The sequence below is a fragment of the Lissotriton vulgaris genome, chromosome 5, assembly GCF_964263255.1.
Source record: "Lissotriton vulgaris chromosome 5, aLisVul1.2, whole genome shotgun sequence".
Classification (NCBI taxonomy): domain Eukaryota; kingdom Metazoa; phylum Chordata; class Amphibia; order Caudata; family Salamandridae; genus Lissotriton; species Lissotriton vulgaris.
The window spans coordinates 458,539,180-458,557,966 of NC_141693.1; the positions used below are offsets into that span (position 1 = coordinate 458,539,180).

Here is an 18,787-nt window from a genome sequence, read left to right on the forward strand (position 1 = left end):
CCACCTAAGTCGCGCCCAAAAGATGTCTGGGAGCCACTCACATCCTACCTTCTAAGGCAGCAAGAGGACGAGACAGAGAGATGAGGGGAGACTGGGGACACACCAGTCGGGGACACCTATGCTGTTCACTAATTGTGTAAGGCTCGTCTTCACGCACATTGTTGCAGATTGGGACATGCCCAAACGGACTGACTACGCCGGAAGTATCAACTTATACACTGGAGTAAATGGAGCTAGATAGAAGGGATAACCAAGCTGGGAGGAGGTGCAGATGTACCACAGTTGTGCAGACCTGGCAAGCTCCGTGTAACACAAGTCCTGCATATTGTAACACCTGTCGCGCTGTTATTACCTGAACTGATATTTGTTGCCATAGGACACCGTGGTATGATGCACGCATTATTATGTGAGGGGAGGAGGGGAAGTTGTTACCTAAACTTGGTTTCTTTCTTTTGCAAATGATCATCAGCATGTACGGGAAGGTGCCTTTTCGCCTATGTGATTACCTGTCACTGTATTGGACGTACTTATTGCACTGATGTACCATACCCTTTTTTCCATAATAAAGGTTTTGAAAAACTGGGAAAACATATATATAATGTGGCCCACTTTTTGAAAATAAACGTATCCAAAAGTAAAATTTTAATTTTGAAAAGTTCCAAAAGTAGAAAATCATATAATTTTAACTGGCAAATCGGTCCTGAAAGACTGGAGGTAGTAGATTCATACCTCTATTTAGGGAAACTTTTAACAAGCAGCTTGAAAAATAATTCTCACATTTCACACTGCTCTAGTAAAGCTACTTTGCACGCCAATGGCTTGCGCATTTTTTAAAGCACTATGGGTATGAGACATTTTTTACACTTATTGACAGTTTTTAAGGCAAAAATTCCCCCAACCCTGCTTTATGAGATAGAATCAATCCCTGTAAGGACTGGAGTTTTTTTTTTCTTCCCTGTTTTAAAAATGCCAATAAAGTTGATTATCAAAAAAAAAAGGACTGGAGTTTTTTGGACAAGGTTGAAGGTCAGATACTACGAAAAATATGTAATGTTAACACCTTAGTTCCAACGGCAGCAATCAGATTGGAATTTGGTTTGATAAGCTCCTATACTCAAGGCTTATCCAGGGTTCTACATTGGGGATATCAGCAAAAACATAGCGAGCCTGATTCACTAAGAGGTGTCCTATGCCATGAAATCTTTCATGTTAAGGCAGGTAATTACTCCTTTCACCGTGATTTCTCTTTGGCACTAAAAATCTTTAGTATACAAGAAGAATCAGTGCTTACCCTTCAAAACATTAGGATTTAAGTCTCTCCTAAAAACTCTGAGTGGCAGAATTAGTTTCGATAGAGACATTCAATCCTGTAACTCTAAAGAAAGATTAACACTAATAATTAGGACAAACTCTACGAGAACTGCACAAAAATATTTATTTTGGAACTCAAAACACCGCATTCAACGCTTTCTTATTTTAGGTCTCATGAATCTTCTGCCCTTAAATGACCTTACAGCAAAGTGGTCTCAGAATCCGAATAATGGGAACTTTTGTCATTTGTGTATGCTGAGCACCCAGACTCTGGACCATGTTTTGTTTGTATGTCCAGCATTGGCATTGAGCCGTTATCGTTGGCTCCGTCCGATGTTTTTACAAAACTTCGTTAAAAACGTAGCATCAGCTCGAGATTATCTCTTTTGTCCAAAAAACGAAGCAGTGTGCGTAAAATTATTTATTTATTTATTTTAAGGAATTAATGTATATATTTTAACCCTGTAACGATGATCTTACAAGATTGTGTATAAAATGTAGCATCAACCCGAGACAATCAATTTTGGACATAAAACGAAGCAGTGGGACTAAAACTTTTTAATTTCTCTTGTCTTTTTAGCACACTTTTCAAACGGGTGGCTATCCTCGTAGCTAGCCTTCTAGCTAGCCTCTCCATCTGTAAAGCATGAGTATTTTAGTTTTATTCATTTGTATTTTGCACATTGATAGGCAGCTATTAACTGCTATTTTCTCTTAATTAGGGTTAGGTTGCTTTTGCTTCCCACTATGTTCTGTTGTTTATTCTAAAAACTTATATGCAGTGTGATTCAGGAGGTATTTTTCTTGTGAGCTGGCTGCTACTGAATTGCCTTTTGCACAGGTCTGTTTATGCCCATGTTTTATTTTACTTCTAATTTTTAATTGATTCTCTAGTTGAAATGGAACTTTTGTTTTTTTATTCAATGAACTGTCAGCTTTTATAATGTCCATTGTACATCCTAGGAGTTGTAATGTGGAAAATCTAAAGTACTGTATGATCTGGGCTTTCTGACAATATTGTTTGTTTCTACTTATTGAAATTTAGCTAATCGAAGGCAGGCTCTTGAAAATTTTAAGATGGTTTGTGGATTATGCTTGTTATGTGTTTTTGTTTATTTGTAATAATGAACAAGTTACTTACCTTCGGTAACAATATATCTGTAAGAAACATTAGTTAGTGTTAGATTCCTTACCTTAGAATATCCCCAGGCGTCAGTCTGGATCCGGAAACTTTTGCGTAGCAGTACCCCTGCGCGTCGGTAGGCGTCGTCTGCAGGCGTCCCCTGCGGCTCCGCGTCCGTCGTCGGCGTCGTGCGCCGTGATGATGTCGCTGGAGTATATAGACGCCGCCTCCGCGCGCTGACGTCAGTTCTTTGCACACAGCTTTTCCGCGCCAGTAGACGCAGAGCCATGAGAGAACCAACACTGGTGCCATGTAAAAACTAGGGCCCTGAAAGGGATGTCCTTAACCCTAGGTATCAGTTCGCAGAACGGGGAGGATGGGTGGGTTCGGTAAGGAATCTAACACTAACTAATGTTTCTTACAGATATATTGTTACCGAAGGTAAGTAACTTGTTCATCTGAAAGAAACACGTTAGTGTTAGATTCCTTACCTTAGAATACATACCCCAGCAATACCAACCCCGGTGGTGGGTCTGCGAACTAATACAATACTACACCAGAAAGTCCTGGAGGACAGAACGGCCAAAGAAGCCATCCCTCCGGACTTGGCTGTCCAGGCAGTAGTGCCTCGCAAAGGTCTGCAGCGAGGCCCACGTAGCCGCCTGGCAAATGTCCTGCAAGGGGACTCCCCGGCCCAGGGCAGTAGTAGCCGCCGTGGCCCGAGTGGAATGGGCCCTCAGCCCAACAGGAGGCTCCTTCCGAGCCAAAGAGTAGCACGCTTTGATGCAGAGGACGACCCATCGAGAGATGGTTCGTTTACAAACCGCCCGTCCCTTCTTCGCACCCACGTAGCCAAGAAAAAGTTGGTCATCCACCCGGAACTGGCGAGTGCGATCCATGTAAAATGAAAGCGCACGTTTTGGGTCCAGACGATGGAGCCGCTCTTCATCCTTTGAAGGATGCGGAGGCGGGAAGAAGGAAGGGAGGGTGATGGACTGCCCGATGTGAAAGGCCGAAACAACCTTGGGCAGGAAAGAAGGTCTAGTCCTCAGAACCACCTTGTCAGGATGAATGGACAGGAAAGGAGGTTGGACAGAAAGAGCCTGGAGCTCACTCACTCTCCTGGCAGAGGTGATGGCAACCAGGAAAGCCGTCTTTAAAGTCAGGAGACGGAGAGGACAAGAATGAAGGGGCTCAAAGGGAGCACACATCAGAAAGGTTAGAACCAGGTTCAAATCCCACTGGGGCATCACAAACGGAACAGGAGGAAACATGTGAGTGATGCCCTTCAAGAATCGAGTTACAATCGGGGATTTGAACAAAGAAGGCTGATCAGGAAGCCTCAAAAAGGCTGAAAGGGCAGAAAGGTAGCCCTTGATAGTGCCCAGAGCAGAGCCCTGCTGGGCAAGAGAAAGAAGAAACAGAAGAACCTCCGAAAGAGGGGCAGAAAGAGGATCCACAGCCTTTGCTGTGCACCATGCCACAAATCTGTTCCACCGACAGGCGTATACCGACTTAGTGGAGGGACGCCTGGCTGCCAGAATAACATCACAGACTTCAGGAGGCAAGTCAAATGGCCTCAACTGCCGCCGCTCAATCTCCAAGCATGGAGGTGGAGACTAGACAGGTTCGGTGGAGGACCGTCCCCTGCTGCTGCGACAGAAGGGCCTCCTGAAGGGGCAGGCGGATCGGGGGACCGACTGACATGCTGAGTAGCTCGGGATACCAGTACCTTCGAGCCCAGTCCGGAGCCACAAGGATAACCTGGGCCCGGTCGCGCCTGATCTTCTTCAGCACTCTGGGCAGAAGTGGTATAGGCGGAAAGGCGTATAACAGACCGCAACTCCACTCGCGCCGAAAGGCGTCGCCGTGCGAGTGCCGTCTTGGAAACTCCAACGCGCAGAACTGATGACATTGCGCGTTCTCTTCTGTGGCGAATAGATCTAACCAAGGCTCTCCCCATTGCAGAAAGATGCCTTGCGCCACGTCCGAGTTCAGACGCCATTCGTGATCCATCGAGCACCGACGGCTGAGTTCGTCCGCCCTGGCGTTCAGGGAACCTGCCAGGTGTTGAACCGTCAGAGTCACGCCCTGACGTTCCAGCCATTGCCAGAGGCGCAGAGCCTCCTGGCAAAGGGTCCACGACCCCACCCCGCCTTGTTTGTTGCAGTACCACATGGCGGTGGTGTTGTCCGTGAACACCTGCACTACACTCCCGTTGACAAAGGGGAGGAATGCCTTCAGTGCTAGACGAATCGCCCGCAGCTCCAACAGGTTGATGTGGAGCCGGGACTCCGCCGGAGACCAGATGCCTCTGATCTCTGCCTCTCCCAAGTGGCCACCCCAGCCCTGGAGGGATGCGTCCGTCACGACAACGTGCTCCGGTTGGGGAAGGGAGAGGGATCTGCCTCTGACCCAATCGCGGTCCGTAAGCCACCACTGCAGTTGTCTCGCAGTGCCCTCCGAGATCAAGACGTGGTCGGACAAGTTGCCCTGATGCTGGGCCCACTGAAACTTCAGGTCCCACTGCAGAGCCCGCATCCGCCACCGGGCGTGATGCACCAGAAGGATGCAGGAAGCCATCAGTCCCAGCAGGCGCAGCGTCAACCTGACCGAAACCCGGGATAGCGGCTGAAAGATGGGAATCAAAGCCCGTATATCCCGGACCCGCCGTTCCGGAGGATAAACCCGAAACTGCGCCGAGTCCAGAACCGCTCCGATGAAAAGGAGCTTTTGAGAGGGACACAGGTGTGATTTCGGCACATTGATGGAGAACCCCAGGCCGTGCAAGAGGTCTGCTGTCATCTGAAGGTGGCGGACGACTGTCTGGGGCGAGCCCGCCTTCAACAACCAGTCGTCTAGGTAGGGGAAGACTGAAACCCCCAACCTGCGCAGATGGGCTGCGACCACCGCCATCACCTTTGTGAACACCCGTGGGGCGCTGGTAAGGCCGAAGGGAAGCACGATAAACTGAAAGTGCTCCTGGCCTACCGTGAACCGCAGGTAACGCCGGTGGGCCGGCAGGACGGGGATGTGAAAATAGGCATCCTGCAAGTCCAACGCTACCATCCAGTCTTGTGGGTCTAGAGCAGCCAAGACCTGAGCTAACGTCAACATCTTGAACTTCTCCTTCCGGAGGAAGCCGTTGACGTTCCTTAGATCCAAGATAGGACGTAGGCCCCCCTTGTCCTTCTTGGGCACCAGAAAGTAGTGGGAATAACAACCACGCCCTACTTCTGGCCCAGGAACGCGCTCGATGGCCCCCTTGGCCAAGAGGTCCGTAACTTCCTCCTGCAGAAGTGTCAAGTGGTCCCCCGACACACGGTGGTTCTGCGGTGGCATGGCTGGAGGAGTGGTCTCGAAGGGGAGGGAGTAGCCCCTTCGGACGATTTGCAGCACCCACCTGTCCGAAGTGATCGTGCGCCAGTGAGCGTGGTGATGGCGAACCCTGCCACCCACTGGCGTCACATGGGGCCGAAAGCACGGACTAGGAGGATTTTGAGGCAGATGCTGCGGGGGGAGGTGTGGTCTGACCCCGCCGTTGTCCCCGACCGCCACCACGGCGGTTTCCACGGCCGCCACCGCGTTGAAAGGATTGTTGCGGCGCGTGGCTGGCAGCACGTGTGGGGGCGCCCCTTCCCTGGCCACGAAAGGGACGAAACGAACCCGTTTGCTGACGCTGGGTCGAGAGACCCAAGGACTTGGCCGTGACCCTGGAGTCCTTGAAGCGTTCCAGCGCGTGGTCCGCCTTGTCACCGAACAGGTGACAGCCATCGAACAGCATGTCCATCAATGTATTCTGGACATCTGCCGAAAAGTTGGCGGATCTCAGCCAGGCGTGGCGACGAATCGCCACCGTCGTTGACATAGCTCTGCCCAGCGAGTCGGTCGTATCAAGACCACACCGTATCGAGTACTTCGCTGCATCTCGGCCCTCAGCCACAGCCTGACCGAGTTTTGCCCGCACCTCCATGGGGCATTCTGGCAGCAGTTCCGCGACCGTATCCCACACAGAGTGGGTGTAACGGCCCAAGAGGCAAGCGGTGTTGCAAGACCGCAGGCCCAAACTAATGGACGAGAAGACCTTTTTGCCAAACTGGTCATACCTCTTGGATTCCCGGTCGGGCGGGGCCGACGGGAATGCGGACTGGGAGGTCGAGGCCTGGATCACCAGACTCTCAGGAGTGGGGTGGGTAGACAGGAACTTGGGGTCGTCCGGACAAGGACGGTGGCGCCTGGCCACGTTCCGATCAACAGGCGCACCTGAAGCGGGCCTGGACCACGTGCCCAACAGAACGTCTGACAAGGCTTCATTAAACGGCAGCAGTGGCTCCTGTGGGCATGACTGCGGTTTGAAGACCTCAGTGAGGATGTTAGGCCTCACGGCCGCGACGGGGAGCTCAAGGTGTAAGGCCTTGGCAGCCCTCATCAGCACCACAGAATATGCAGCTCCCTCCACCGATGCCACGGAAGGAGGAGAGATCAAACCAGGGTTAGGAGAATCGTCCAGACCACTGGCATCCCCCAAGTCGCCTGTCCAGTCCGGGTCATACTGGCACTCGCGTGACAGAGGGTCCTCGGACCCCTCCCAACCTTCACCGAACTCTTCATCCTCTCCGTATTCGGAGTCAACGATGTAGACCGGCTCCTCGGGGATTATGGGCCCCACCGGCGCCGAGCCCGGCGTCGAGCGACGCCGGTCCGACTCCGTGTCCGGCGTCGGTGAAGGTAAGGGGACGGCGCCGCCCGGAGCCGGCGCCGGAGCCGGAGCCCCAGTGCCGCCCGAAGCCGGCACCGAGGAACCGGCGTCGCGCGGAGGCGGCGCCGGGGGCAACCCTGATGGAATCGGCGCCGGATTGGATGGACGTCCACCTGGCGTTGACCCCGAAGGCCCTAGCGGCGCCGGGATCGGCGGCGCCGGAGTCGGAGCATCCGACGGCGTCGAGGTAGGGTCAGCTGAACCGCTAGGGCCCCCGGACGGGTTCACTGGGCCCGCAGGCGCCGTGGAACCCGCCGGAGAGGAGAGGGCCCTCATGGCCATGAGGAACGCCTCTATCTCCTCAGGCGTCGCACCGTGCCCAGGGACCTGAGGGTATGGGGCAGGCCGCGCCGGCGACTCTCGCGGAGCCGCGGGGTTGGGGCCACCCGAACCCCCGGCCGCATCGCGCGAGCGTCGGGGGGAGTCGGGGGTACGATGACGACGCTCCGACTTCTTGTGCTTCTTACCTGATGAGCCTGACGAGTGGTGTCGACTTCCGGAACGCTCGGCGCGGCTCCGCGACCGCTCCCTCGAACGCTCTCTCGACCTCCGGCCGGACCGGGACCGCTCCCGGTCCCGACGTGGGGCCGACACCTGGAGCTCCAGTAGCTTGCGGGACCGCTCCCGTCTAGCCTTGTTGGTGAGGGCCCGGCAGTCGACGCAGGAGTCCACGTCGTGGTCGGGGCCCAGACACCGGAGACAGAGGCGGTGATGGTCTGTGACCGACATCGTGCGCTCACAGTCATCACAGTGCTTGAACCCAGGCATCCTAACAGGCACAATAGGAAAATAACAATTCGAAAAACTTGGTCAAAGACCGGAGTACTGCTCTTCATATCTGCGTCCACTGGCGCGGAAAAAAGAAGAACTGACGTCAGCGCGCGGAGGCGGCGTCTATATACTCCAGCGACGTCATCACGGCGCCGACGACGGACGCGGAGCCGCAGGGGACGCCTGCAGACGACGCCTACCGACGCGCAGGGGTACTGCTACGCAAAAGTTTCCGGATCCAGACTGACGCCTGGGGATATTCTAAGGTAAGGAATCTAACACTAACGTGTTTCTTTCAGATATGTATGCATTTTATGTGGACCTCCTAGGAGTTCCAAATCTTTAATTAATAAATTGAATTGAATTGAGTAGAGTGCAGTGTCAGTCTCGAGTGGTGGAGTGGCACTGAGGTGACTGACGGAGTGATTAGAGAGTTGAGAACAATATGTATGTAGAGTGGAATATCGCAGAGTGTAGTGGCGTAGAGTGAAATGGCTCAGAGTGGCGTAGTGTACAGTGGGGTGGCGTAGAGTCGAACTGCGTAGAAAGAAGTGGCGTAAATTGGAGTGGTGTGTGGTGTAGTAGAGTGTAATTTAAACTAACATATCATGAAAGTGGCTGAAAGGATGAACATGAATTTGGCAGGAATATATATATATTGAGGGAGAGAATGTAATTATTAGTAGTAGCTCTAACTTGGTTAAGTAGTGTAAAGTTATAAGACACTAAATAGTTATATGCTGGTCTGCAGTGTACAGCAGCAACTAATTACACTTTCCACTCTATAGGATATATATTCTTGTCAAATTTCATCTAAATCCGTTCAGCCACTTTCATGCTACATTGGTTTAAACTCCACTCTACTACATCACATACCACTCCACTCTATTCTATGCAATTCAGCTATGCCACTTCACTCTACACCACTTTACTCCACTCTATGACAGTCTTCTCTATGTCACTCCACTCTACACTAATCCATTTTCCACCCTACGCTATTCTGCTCTACTCTATGTTATTTGACTCAAAGTCATTCCACTTAATGCCACTCTTCTGTATGTCAGTCTACTCTATGCCACTCCACTCACCACTAAACTCAATGGCATTCCAGTCTGTTCTTGGCTATGCCACTCCAAACTATGCCACTTCACTGTTCCCTGTACACCGGTCCACTCTACACAATTTCCACTCTGCTCCACTTCACTCTATGCTACTCCAGTCTATGCCACTGCACACTATGCCACTTCACTGTACCCTACTCCACTATATGCCACTCCATATGAAACTATCCCACTCTACACCACTCCACTGTACACTACATGCTTTTCTACTCTACGATACTCCACTCTATGCCACTTTACTGTTATCCACTCCACTCTATGCTATTCTACTCAACACCACTCCACTCTATGCTATTCCAATGTATGCCACTACACTTTACAGCACTCCATTCTACTACGTCACTCCACTGTCCTATGTGGTTAGTAAGTCGAGATGACTGTGTACAGAAGCACGCAAGTTATAGTAATTTGAAGGCAGAGCATTAATTAGAAATTGAAGGTATAACTATAACTTTATAATTTCTAATCTTTGTGTGGTTCAAATTTGGTTTCTATAGATAGAAAAAATACAATCTTCCCAACTATAACCAAGCTTTAACCTTTGCTTTTTTCATTGAATATATACACATACGCAATGTATTTATTTGGGACCTACTGTTGTACACTGGTATATGGAGACAGAATAGAAACATTTTGGAAAACGTATACATGATAATCTAGAAATGAAAAACAAAAACTGAACCCATGATCTGACTTTGGCCAGTAGGGCTTCAGTAGATTTACACTGGATGCAATTAGGATGGTACACTGTCATCATTTGCAAGAACCAAGTAGGGGACACCCACATTACATACAAAGCTGTACATGTTTTATCACAACAGTGAGTTTTATGCGGGTCAATATAAATACTACTCGGTCTGAAATGCGTTTTACTTTCTACTTTTAACAAACCCTAGCTTCTTAGTTTTTGTACTTCTTGAACTAAAATCTGTCTCTATCTGCTTTTTCTGTGTTTTATTACCCAGCTGAAAAAGCTAGTTTTAGGTTAAGCATTCCAGACAGCACATTGTCTTGTTGCAAAAGACATATTGTGGTCTCACCAAGAACATACAGGGGCTTGGAGTCACCACAGCTTACCGTTAGTTGCTTTCCTGTCACTCTCATTTGCAGGCTTTTATTAGATTTTTTTTGTCAGTCCGTGTTTGTCCCTGCCATGAAGCACAGCCTCTTTAGTCATGTCTTATGTTTTTTTCTTTTTAAGTACTCAATGAGAGTGCATGTGATTTCCTAATGTCTCCTTTGTGTGCTTTTATCCCCCTTCCTCTCTGTCTCCATGTGCTTTTCTCTCACCACTCACACTTTTGTTGCTCTCTAGCCCCTGTGATTCTGCCCCCCACACTCCACATCGCTCTCCTTAGCCCGTGTTCTCCCCAACTTGTTACCTCTCCCCACCCGCCATATTGCTTCACCTGGCCCACTCCTGCAACCAGCTCACCCCCTTTTTTAAAAATCACTTTGATTTCCAGTTTTAAACAGAGCTTTCCTGCTACTTTAAAAAAAAAATACCAACCATCTCAGATCAGGAAATAAAAAGACACAACAGTGCCCTTTTTAAGAGTGCGTATGTATGTTGAACGCATTTGCGTGCCTACAAAATGATGCGTCACTAAGTCTTTTTTTCACCCTGGTGCACAGTGGCTGTGATGCTGTTCAACATTGCTCAACACATCAACAAATCCAATAGGTCTCATAGGCGAGACCTATTGGATTTGCCACCGTTTGTTTAAAGAAGACTGTGCCAGGTTTTTTTCATTTATGCTGAATGATTTGTTTAATATAGGAAGGGCACCTGAATTGTTTGAGAGCTTTATCCACAATGTGGTCACCTGTTCGGAAATATTATTTATCAATTAACATGCATTTCATGGCTGTGCCTTACCTGAAAAATCGGCTGTTTTCCGAATCCATAGAATGACACTCACGTTTGCTGCTAGAGATGTCGCCAGCCTTTACTACATTTGTCCAATGGATAGGACTTTTACAGAAGAACACTCCCATTCCTCTTGGCCTGGCTTGCAGTCGCCAGGAAGTCAGATGTAAAGGTATTGCAAAATATTCCCCTGGCATCACTGCAGGAAGTACTACTGGCTCTGTGAAGTACATGCAGCACAATACAATGGAGTAAGAAGTTGGGAATTTTATTTTTATGTTTACAAAAACAATACTTTCACAATAATTCATTTTCTGCCACATGCATCAACAGAAGGAATTGCGATTCCTAAATAGCGATTTTTAAGGAATCGCTATTTAGGAATCGCAAAAGCCTATGCATGCAGGAATATCTATAAAATAGCGATTCCTACACATTCCTTAACTGCTACTTGCAAATTGCTAGTCGCAATTAAGGAATGCTGTCCCATTCATTCCTATGGGCCTCCAGGCCCATATGAATGAATTGGAGATTGCATGAGCAATTTGCGAGTACCAGTAGGTACTCGCAAATTGCTCATACAATTTCAAGGGTACAAGGGTGTCAAAATGACACCCTGTTGCACCCCTGAAATTGATCTGTGCACATATGTTGCACACACACATGCCCTAAGGGCATGTGTGTGCGCAACACGAAACTTTGAAAAATGCACAAAAGTGAATTTTTCAAAGTTTTTGCAAATTACCATGAAGTTCAACTTCATGGTAATTTGCTACTCCTATTAGTGAAATCGCAAATTTTTTTACTTTCATGCATTGCATTTAAGGTATCTCAATTTGGGATTCCTTAAATGCAATCGCAATTTAAGGAATCACAATTTAGAGATTCCTTAAATTGCGATTTTTATATTTGGGATGATGCATCCCAAATGCAAAAATACCGGTCGCAAGGGGGCAGATTCTCAGAATCTGCCAGTTTGCGACCGGTTTTTACTTTGATGCATGTGCGCATCAGTTCTAAGTTAGCGACGGGTGAGAGGAATGAGTGTGGATTACTTACACAAGCTACTGATCTCCACTTCTGACGAAGAATTAGAACAAACACACACTTTCAGAGGACTTTTCGTTGTTTAATCTTGATTTAAAGAGACCATGCCACTTAAAATATACATTTAATTTAGAGGGTGATCCAAATGCCCATGTGGGGAAAACGGCTAAGCATCATGGCACCTAGTTATATAACAGTTCTTAGATAAATGGGGTAATTAAAGGAATACAATTGAAGACAATAGGCTGAATGCCCGTTCTGGTTTTTCAATTAAACTACACAAGTGAAAATGTCTTCTTCCTAACCCCTTGTATGCTGATGACGAACCCCAGCCGTCATGCACTACGAAGCTCGTGTGCTGATGACGGTGGGTTCGTCATGGCCCGCCCCCGTTCATTTGTTTACCGCACAGCGGCGGAAACGGGCCAGCACTAAGGGGTTAAAGAACAAGTTACTTACCTTCGGTAACGCTTTGTCTGGTAGAGATTCTATCTAGCCGCAGATTCCTTACCTTTGAATTATCCCCCGGGCGGCAGACTAGATCAAGAAATTCTCGAGAAGTACACCTCTGCACCGGTAGGTGGCACCGTTCGGCTTCGCATCAGCTGCACTGGAAGTGACATACACAGTACCTATAGAGTTGTCACCGCGGCTCACTGACATCAGTTTATTTTCGTGACTTTCCACACCAGGAGCGCAGAGGCACCATAAAGATTGACCACTGGTGTGAGTTTCTAAGGCCCTCCATGCTCCCTCAGTGCCTTCTGGAGAATGGCGCGACAATCCTTCCAGGCCTTCGAGTCATGGTCTGTATCAAGGCACCACAGACAGACCAAGTGGGGGTCTGTCAAAGACATCGGTCGGACAGGCGCCCATATGGTTTGAAACCAGCCGGTGTCTTGAAGAACATCCTGTCACACCAGCAGCAAAAGTTTTCCCAAAATGTTTTCAACAAAGGGTAAAAAAGAAAGCCAGTCAAAAAGTGACTGAAGGGTAGCTCCTTACGGATCTGCAGTATCTGGCGCAGAAAGGTAAGAGATCATGTCAGTGCGCTGAGGTGGCGCCTATATATGCATCGCAAATGTCACTTCCGGGGCAGATGATGCTACCTACGTCACACAAGGGGTACTGCTTGAAAATATTCGGATCCAGTCTGACACCTGGGGGTAATTCTAAGGTAACAAATCTATAGGTAGAAGTGTCTATCAGATACTCTATGCTCCACGACCAACAACACAGCAGGCAAGATGTTAAAACAAGGACATTATCTTTTACTATAATAATAATAGGAATTTATAAAGCATACTAATGACCCATCATAGCAAAGACTGGCCTACTGAAAAAGTGATAGAAATGGCCACGTTTTCACGTTTCGCTTGCAACAGTGCTTGTCTTTTATAGTCCGTAGATACAAGTGGAAGGCATTCCAGGCCATGGAAGCGAGGTAGGAAAAAGGATGCCTCCCCATCCTTTCCTTTTAATTTGCAAAACCGTCTCCAAAATGACACCAGAGGAGCAAAGAGTTCTCCCCTGATGATATGGAGTAAATCTCTTTGCCAGAAACACAGAGCTGGTCTGATACAAAGCTGTTTGGGACAAAAGAAGACCTTTAAACTGTATACTGTCCTTAACTGGCAACTAAAGAAGCTCTTTAAGATGATGCTGAATATGAGCCCCTCAGGAAACCTTCAGTAGGAGGCGAGCAGCTGCATGCTAAACCAGCTGAATTCTCTTCAGCTGGTATCCCGGAAGTTCCCAGTAAGGAGCATTGAAGTAATCAAGCCGAGACGTAATGAGAGCATGAATGAATATATTCTGGGTCTCCAACAGCAGCAAATACAGAAATTTCTTTAAGGATTTTAAAAGTCCAAAGCAGAAGTCCACCACACCCGCCACCTGGGGGTGAAAAGTAGCAAAGTTATAGAACTTTAACCCTTAAGTTACGCACTTTATATGCCGGGGCGGGTGGGACTGGAAAATGACTGGGCCAGCATTCACCATCCCACAATGGGGGAGGGGGACGCAAGCCAAATAAAAGTATCACATTTTGACATTGCACTAAAGATCACTGCACCATAGCCAATGGAAGACAACCGTCAGACATGATTTAAATCCGTGAAAGGCATTGAGGCGTTCCTGCCCAGGGTAAGAAGATGCTGATTGTAATTAGCATAGGAGACAATCTGGACGCCAAAAGACTCCACCAATGTTGCTGGGGGACTCATGTATATATTAAATAGTGTCTGGCTTAGGGCCAAGTCGTGAGGGACACCCAACTTTAATGGTTTGGGATCAGATGTAAACCAGGCTACCCAAACAGACTAGCTTCTGCCCATCAAAAAAAGAGCAAAGCAGGCTGGTGTTGATCCGCCCACACGAATATTTTCTAGGTGTTGCAAAAGAATGGCATGGGGCATTGTATCGAAGGCTGCCGATAGATCATGGAGAATCAATGCAATACATACTATAAAATGAAAGGCTTACTATATTCTGAAATTATGAAAGCTAAGCCCACCATCATTAAGAAATAAATTCTGAAAAGATAGAATAGAGTGAAGAGTTAGAAAGCCTTATTTATGCCTGCATCAATCAGCTTCATCAAAGTTTTACACTTCATTAAATTTACTCTTGATAATGTAACAAATGAAATGATTTAAAACGATAATTTAAAATGCTTTACGGTGAGCCTATCTGTCCATTTAGTGAGGACATGCCTACAGTCCAATTCGATATGGTTGGATGATCCGGGGAGGCTCTAGCCACATGGTTTTATAAATACAAGCAATTGTGCACTGTGTGCACCCAAGCTGGTGTGGCAGAGAAGATGACAGCCCAGAGACTGCACAGCATGCCCTTCATACGGCAACCAAACAAGAGAACTATGACTACAACACTCCTGGCAGGTTCCACCATATGGAGGATGATGAGCATGATGTTGGTCCAATAACATCAGACTGGGAGTCTCAAAGAAGATAAGAGAGGGACACAGGTAAACCACCCAGAGGTTAGAAGGTTTCTGATTGCAAAGTGAAAGGAATCCTCAAGCCAAGCATAAATTGGAGCCAAATTTAATACAGTTGAAATGTTGGGCTTTTAGGCTCCCATATTATGAAAACCCTGAAAAGAGACACGTTACTCACAATATCCGAGTTACAGAAGTTGGTTGAACACCCACTAGCGCTGTCCTATAGTCCAACATGAGCTTACTTTTAAGGACGTCAGAATGGTCCCTGTTACCTGTCAAAATATACCTACTGCAGGAAATCTGTGTGACCATTTACAGAATTTGGTGATTGGCTTTTTTAGCAGAACACTCCAAAGAAAAGAATCATTCGAAAAGGGAATGTGGAAAGAGGAAGAGAGACAATATAATGTAAGAGGTGCTAATCAAGAGGCGCAGCAGCTATTTCCTTCATATGTTGGATGCAAAAATGCTGGCATATCCAGTACAGCCTCACTCTCACAAGAGTTGAGATCACAAATAAAAATTCTAATTGAGAAAAACTCCATGACAAAGTGTCAACTTGGTGTATGAACAGATGCTAAAGAGCCTGAAGAAATCTGGCAGCACCAAAATATGACTCTAGGTTGATGGCTGAGAGAGAGATCCACAAAAAAGAGCTGAGAGAGTAGACTCAGATTACCTATGAAGATACGTCTGGGCTGCTTTAGACAGGAGTAGTAGGGAACAAATAATCTGCACTATATGGATGCCAGGGGAAGAAGAAACTTCCCTGGACGTCGACCGTATGGACCTTCGACGTTGATCTCGGTCTTGCAAGCACTTCTCCTGTAGCCGCCGTCGGATTTTCTTCTCTCGACATTGAACTGCTGCGGGCGACACAGATTGTGCCACTCTTGACATTGACCGCTTCTCTGGTGAGATCTCTCGCCTGTGTGACTGCGACGGGGTCCTCGACGTCGACCCTCTCGATGCTGACCGTGCCAACTGTGACAGCGGCAGAGATCTGGACGCTGACCGGTGTCTCGACTTTGGCGGGTGTTATGTTCGATGTCGGCTTCGATTTTCCAGGACCAACATACTTTGCACCAAAAGTAATATGCCTCGACATAGACTTGCGTTTTGGCGACAGAGGCTCTAACCAATTCAACGTCGATCTGTCCCTCGAAGTTGTAATGTGCCTTGCCTGTTTTTCCGACATCGATCTCAACGCTGTAGGTGAACAATCAGGAATCTGCCTCTTTCTTGAAGCTGGAGAAGCAGAACAACACCTTTTTTTTCTCAGATCTGTGTATTTCTTGAGAGGAGGGCTCTTTAAAAGCAGGAGTGCTTGTAAGGCCACTTTTTGAAGGTCATTTTCCTCTTTCCAGCAAGGCATGCAGCTTAATCTTCTCTCTGTCCCAAAGTGACCTTCTAGAAAACTGTTGGCAATAGTAACACTTCTCTGGATTGTGCGAGGATGGCAAGCACACAATACAAACAGAGTGTGGGTCTGATTTTGATATTTACTTTCCCCAGGGAAGGAAATTTGTTAAACAAAGCTGGCAATTCTGACAGAAAAGATTACCAAACGTGTCAGAAAACACTTGAAAGAGAGCAGGTAGTCAAAAAACGTTGAGTAAAAGAGGAAAAAAGTTGAATTAGCCAATTTCTGACCAGAATATAAAAAATTGACGACCTCAATGCCCCAGGATTCTCACAGGAGCCAGGAAAAAGAGCTGACATGATGGGAGCAGAGGGCTTCTGGAGGTCTTAAAGGCCCGGTTTTGAGGTTCTGGGAATTCTAAAAGGCAGGTGCCTGTTTTTGTAACTGTGATTTTTTTTCTCCATATATGCAGCCTAAAGTCTATTTGCCTACTATTACTTATCTTTTTCTCTGAAAATAAAGGGATGAGTTGGAACATTAATGTAATCCATGTTCTCTGTTACAGAAATTATATATGAAACTCTATTCAGTCAATGAAAAACCCAATTGATACTGACATTTTAGCCTGTTTCAGTTATGGTAGGCTGCATGTTTATAAATATGTATACCTGTATATATGTATGCTTGAGGGTACGCCGTACTTGTTTTAGCTAAACATACACATATATATGTATTTTTGTATATGCTCCAGGGTCCCCCACGTGGAAAGGGTTTATTCAGTGCTTATGACTATTGATGAGTATCCCCTGGAAGAGAAGTCTGTTCTACAGAAACCATAAATGATACTAGACACCGAAGAGAATGACAATGCAACTCTCAGAAATAATAATAACAAATGGAAGTAATCTCTTTCTCTTCTGTACAAATATTTTCACAGATTTGTCATCTTTTGAAAAGCAGTCTTTCAATCACTGGTTTGTCCCCAGCACATTTCGGACCAATTTCATTACTGTTCCTCCCAGCTTAATAGCAGCATAGGCAGCTGGGATCTTTAGAGTGGCAGAGTTAGTTGTAGTTTCAATTTTGTATATATATTTTTTTAAATTTATTGGTATTTACATGTTACAGAAATCAACAATAAACATCGCACATGACATACTACAGTTAAGTGTTTGTAGGCATTGACATCATTTGCTGCGGGTCAACTTATATTTTCCCCCCCGTTTTTTATCCCTTTTTAGAGCTTCCGTTGTTACGTTCGTTTTCTTCATCGTTGGAACATAAAACTAACATATAAACATAGAACATATACTTGACGGATGGGTCTTGTTGTCCGGTCGATCGGTCAGGTTGGGGTCTCTTTCCTTTGGAACGGGTTATACTTTGGTTTTCATGGCGGCTTGTATGCGTTTAGGTATGCTTCTAGTTTCTCCAACATTTTCCTGTTTGGGTTTTTCCATGGTGTGTGTCTGAGTGCGGTGTTGTCTGCTCCCCTGAGGAATGTTATCCAGTTCAACCAACCTTTAAATGTGACTTTGGAGGTGTTTTTCCATTTGGTTAGGATCATTTTGACTGCTTTAGTCAGGAGGAAGTCTAGGAGGAGTCTGTCGTGTTGGGTGGCAACGTCTGTTGTGATATGGCCGGTAGTTGTTGTGGCAAACTTTCGGTCAAGTGTGCATCCTAATGTTTGGCTGATGAAATCAGTTACTTTCCCCCAGAATTTATCAATTTTGCTGTAGTTTTATAGTAGGCGTGCAAGGACACCCTTCTCTGTATCGCAGTTCCAGCATCTGCCGTTCTCTTTGAGCCCCATCGATGCTAGACGCGCTGGTGTCCAGTATGCTTGGTGTAGTAGCCAGAATTTCGTCTGTGCCAGCACCGGCGATACTATGTTTTTTGAAGGGGCTGCCCAGAAGGTTTCTAGTTCTTTCCCTTCAAGTTTGGTGCCTAGTTGCTGTTCCCAGTACTTGGTGGCTTTGGCGTTGAGTTTGGTGGAGGTGGGGCGAAGGAGTTTGTACAGGTGTGCCACCTGGTGACCACTTGCATTTATTGTGTCCATGTAGTGGAAGATCGAGGGTCTGTGTTTGGCTAGGTTCGACTTTGTTACTGCTGTTTTTATGGCTAGGTAGTTATATAGTTCACTCTCGGGTAGTGTGTATTGGGCTTTCAGGTTGTTGAAGGTATGTGGGTATCCTTCTACCTCTAATTGTGCTGGGTATGAGAAGCCTAACTGTTGCCAAAATTCTATTTCTAGGGGTTTCCCTCTGTATTTAATGTTTGGGTTCGCCCATAGTGCTTCCCATTGTGACTTTTTGATGCTGCGTTCTAGTTTTTGGTCTACTTCAAGCAATGCTTGCCTTGTGATTTTGAAGATAGGGTTGGCTAGTTGTGCGTGTTTGTTGGTGGTGAGGAGAGTTAGGGGTTCGGTGTTGATTGGTATGGCTCTTTCAATAGAGA

General features: G+C 47.0%; 1 protein-coding gene across 2 annotated transcripts in view; it reads right to left on the reverse strand.

The window, feature by feature from the left end:
* Window positions 1–18,787, reverse strand: part of VPS13D (vacuolar protein sorting 13 homolog D) — a 2,754,556-nt gene that overhangs the window by 1,032,132 nt on the left and 1,703,637 nt on the right. For both annotated transcript variants that reach the window (XM_086921894.1, XM_086921893.1), the window contains exon 46: window positions 10,965–11,175. In XM_086921894.1, the coding sequence (XP_086778020.1) occupies window positions 10,965–11,175 (211 nt within the window). The remainder of the gene's footprint in view (window positions 1–10,964; window positions 11,176–18,787) is intronic.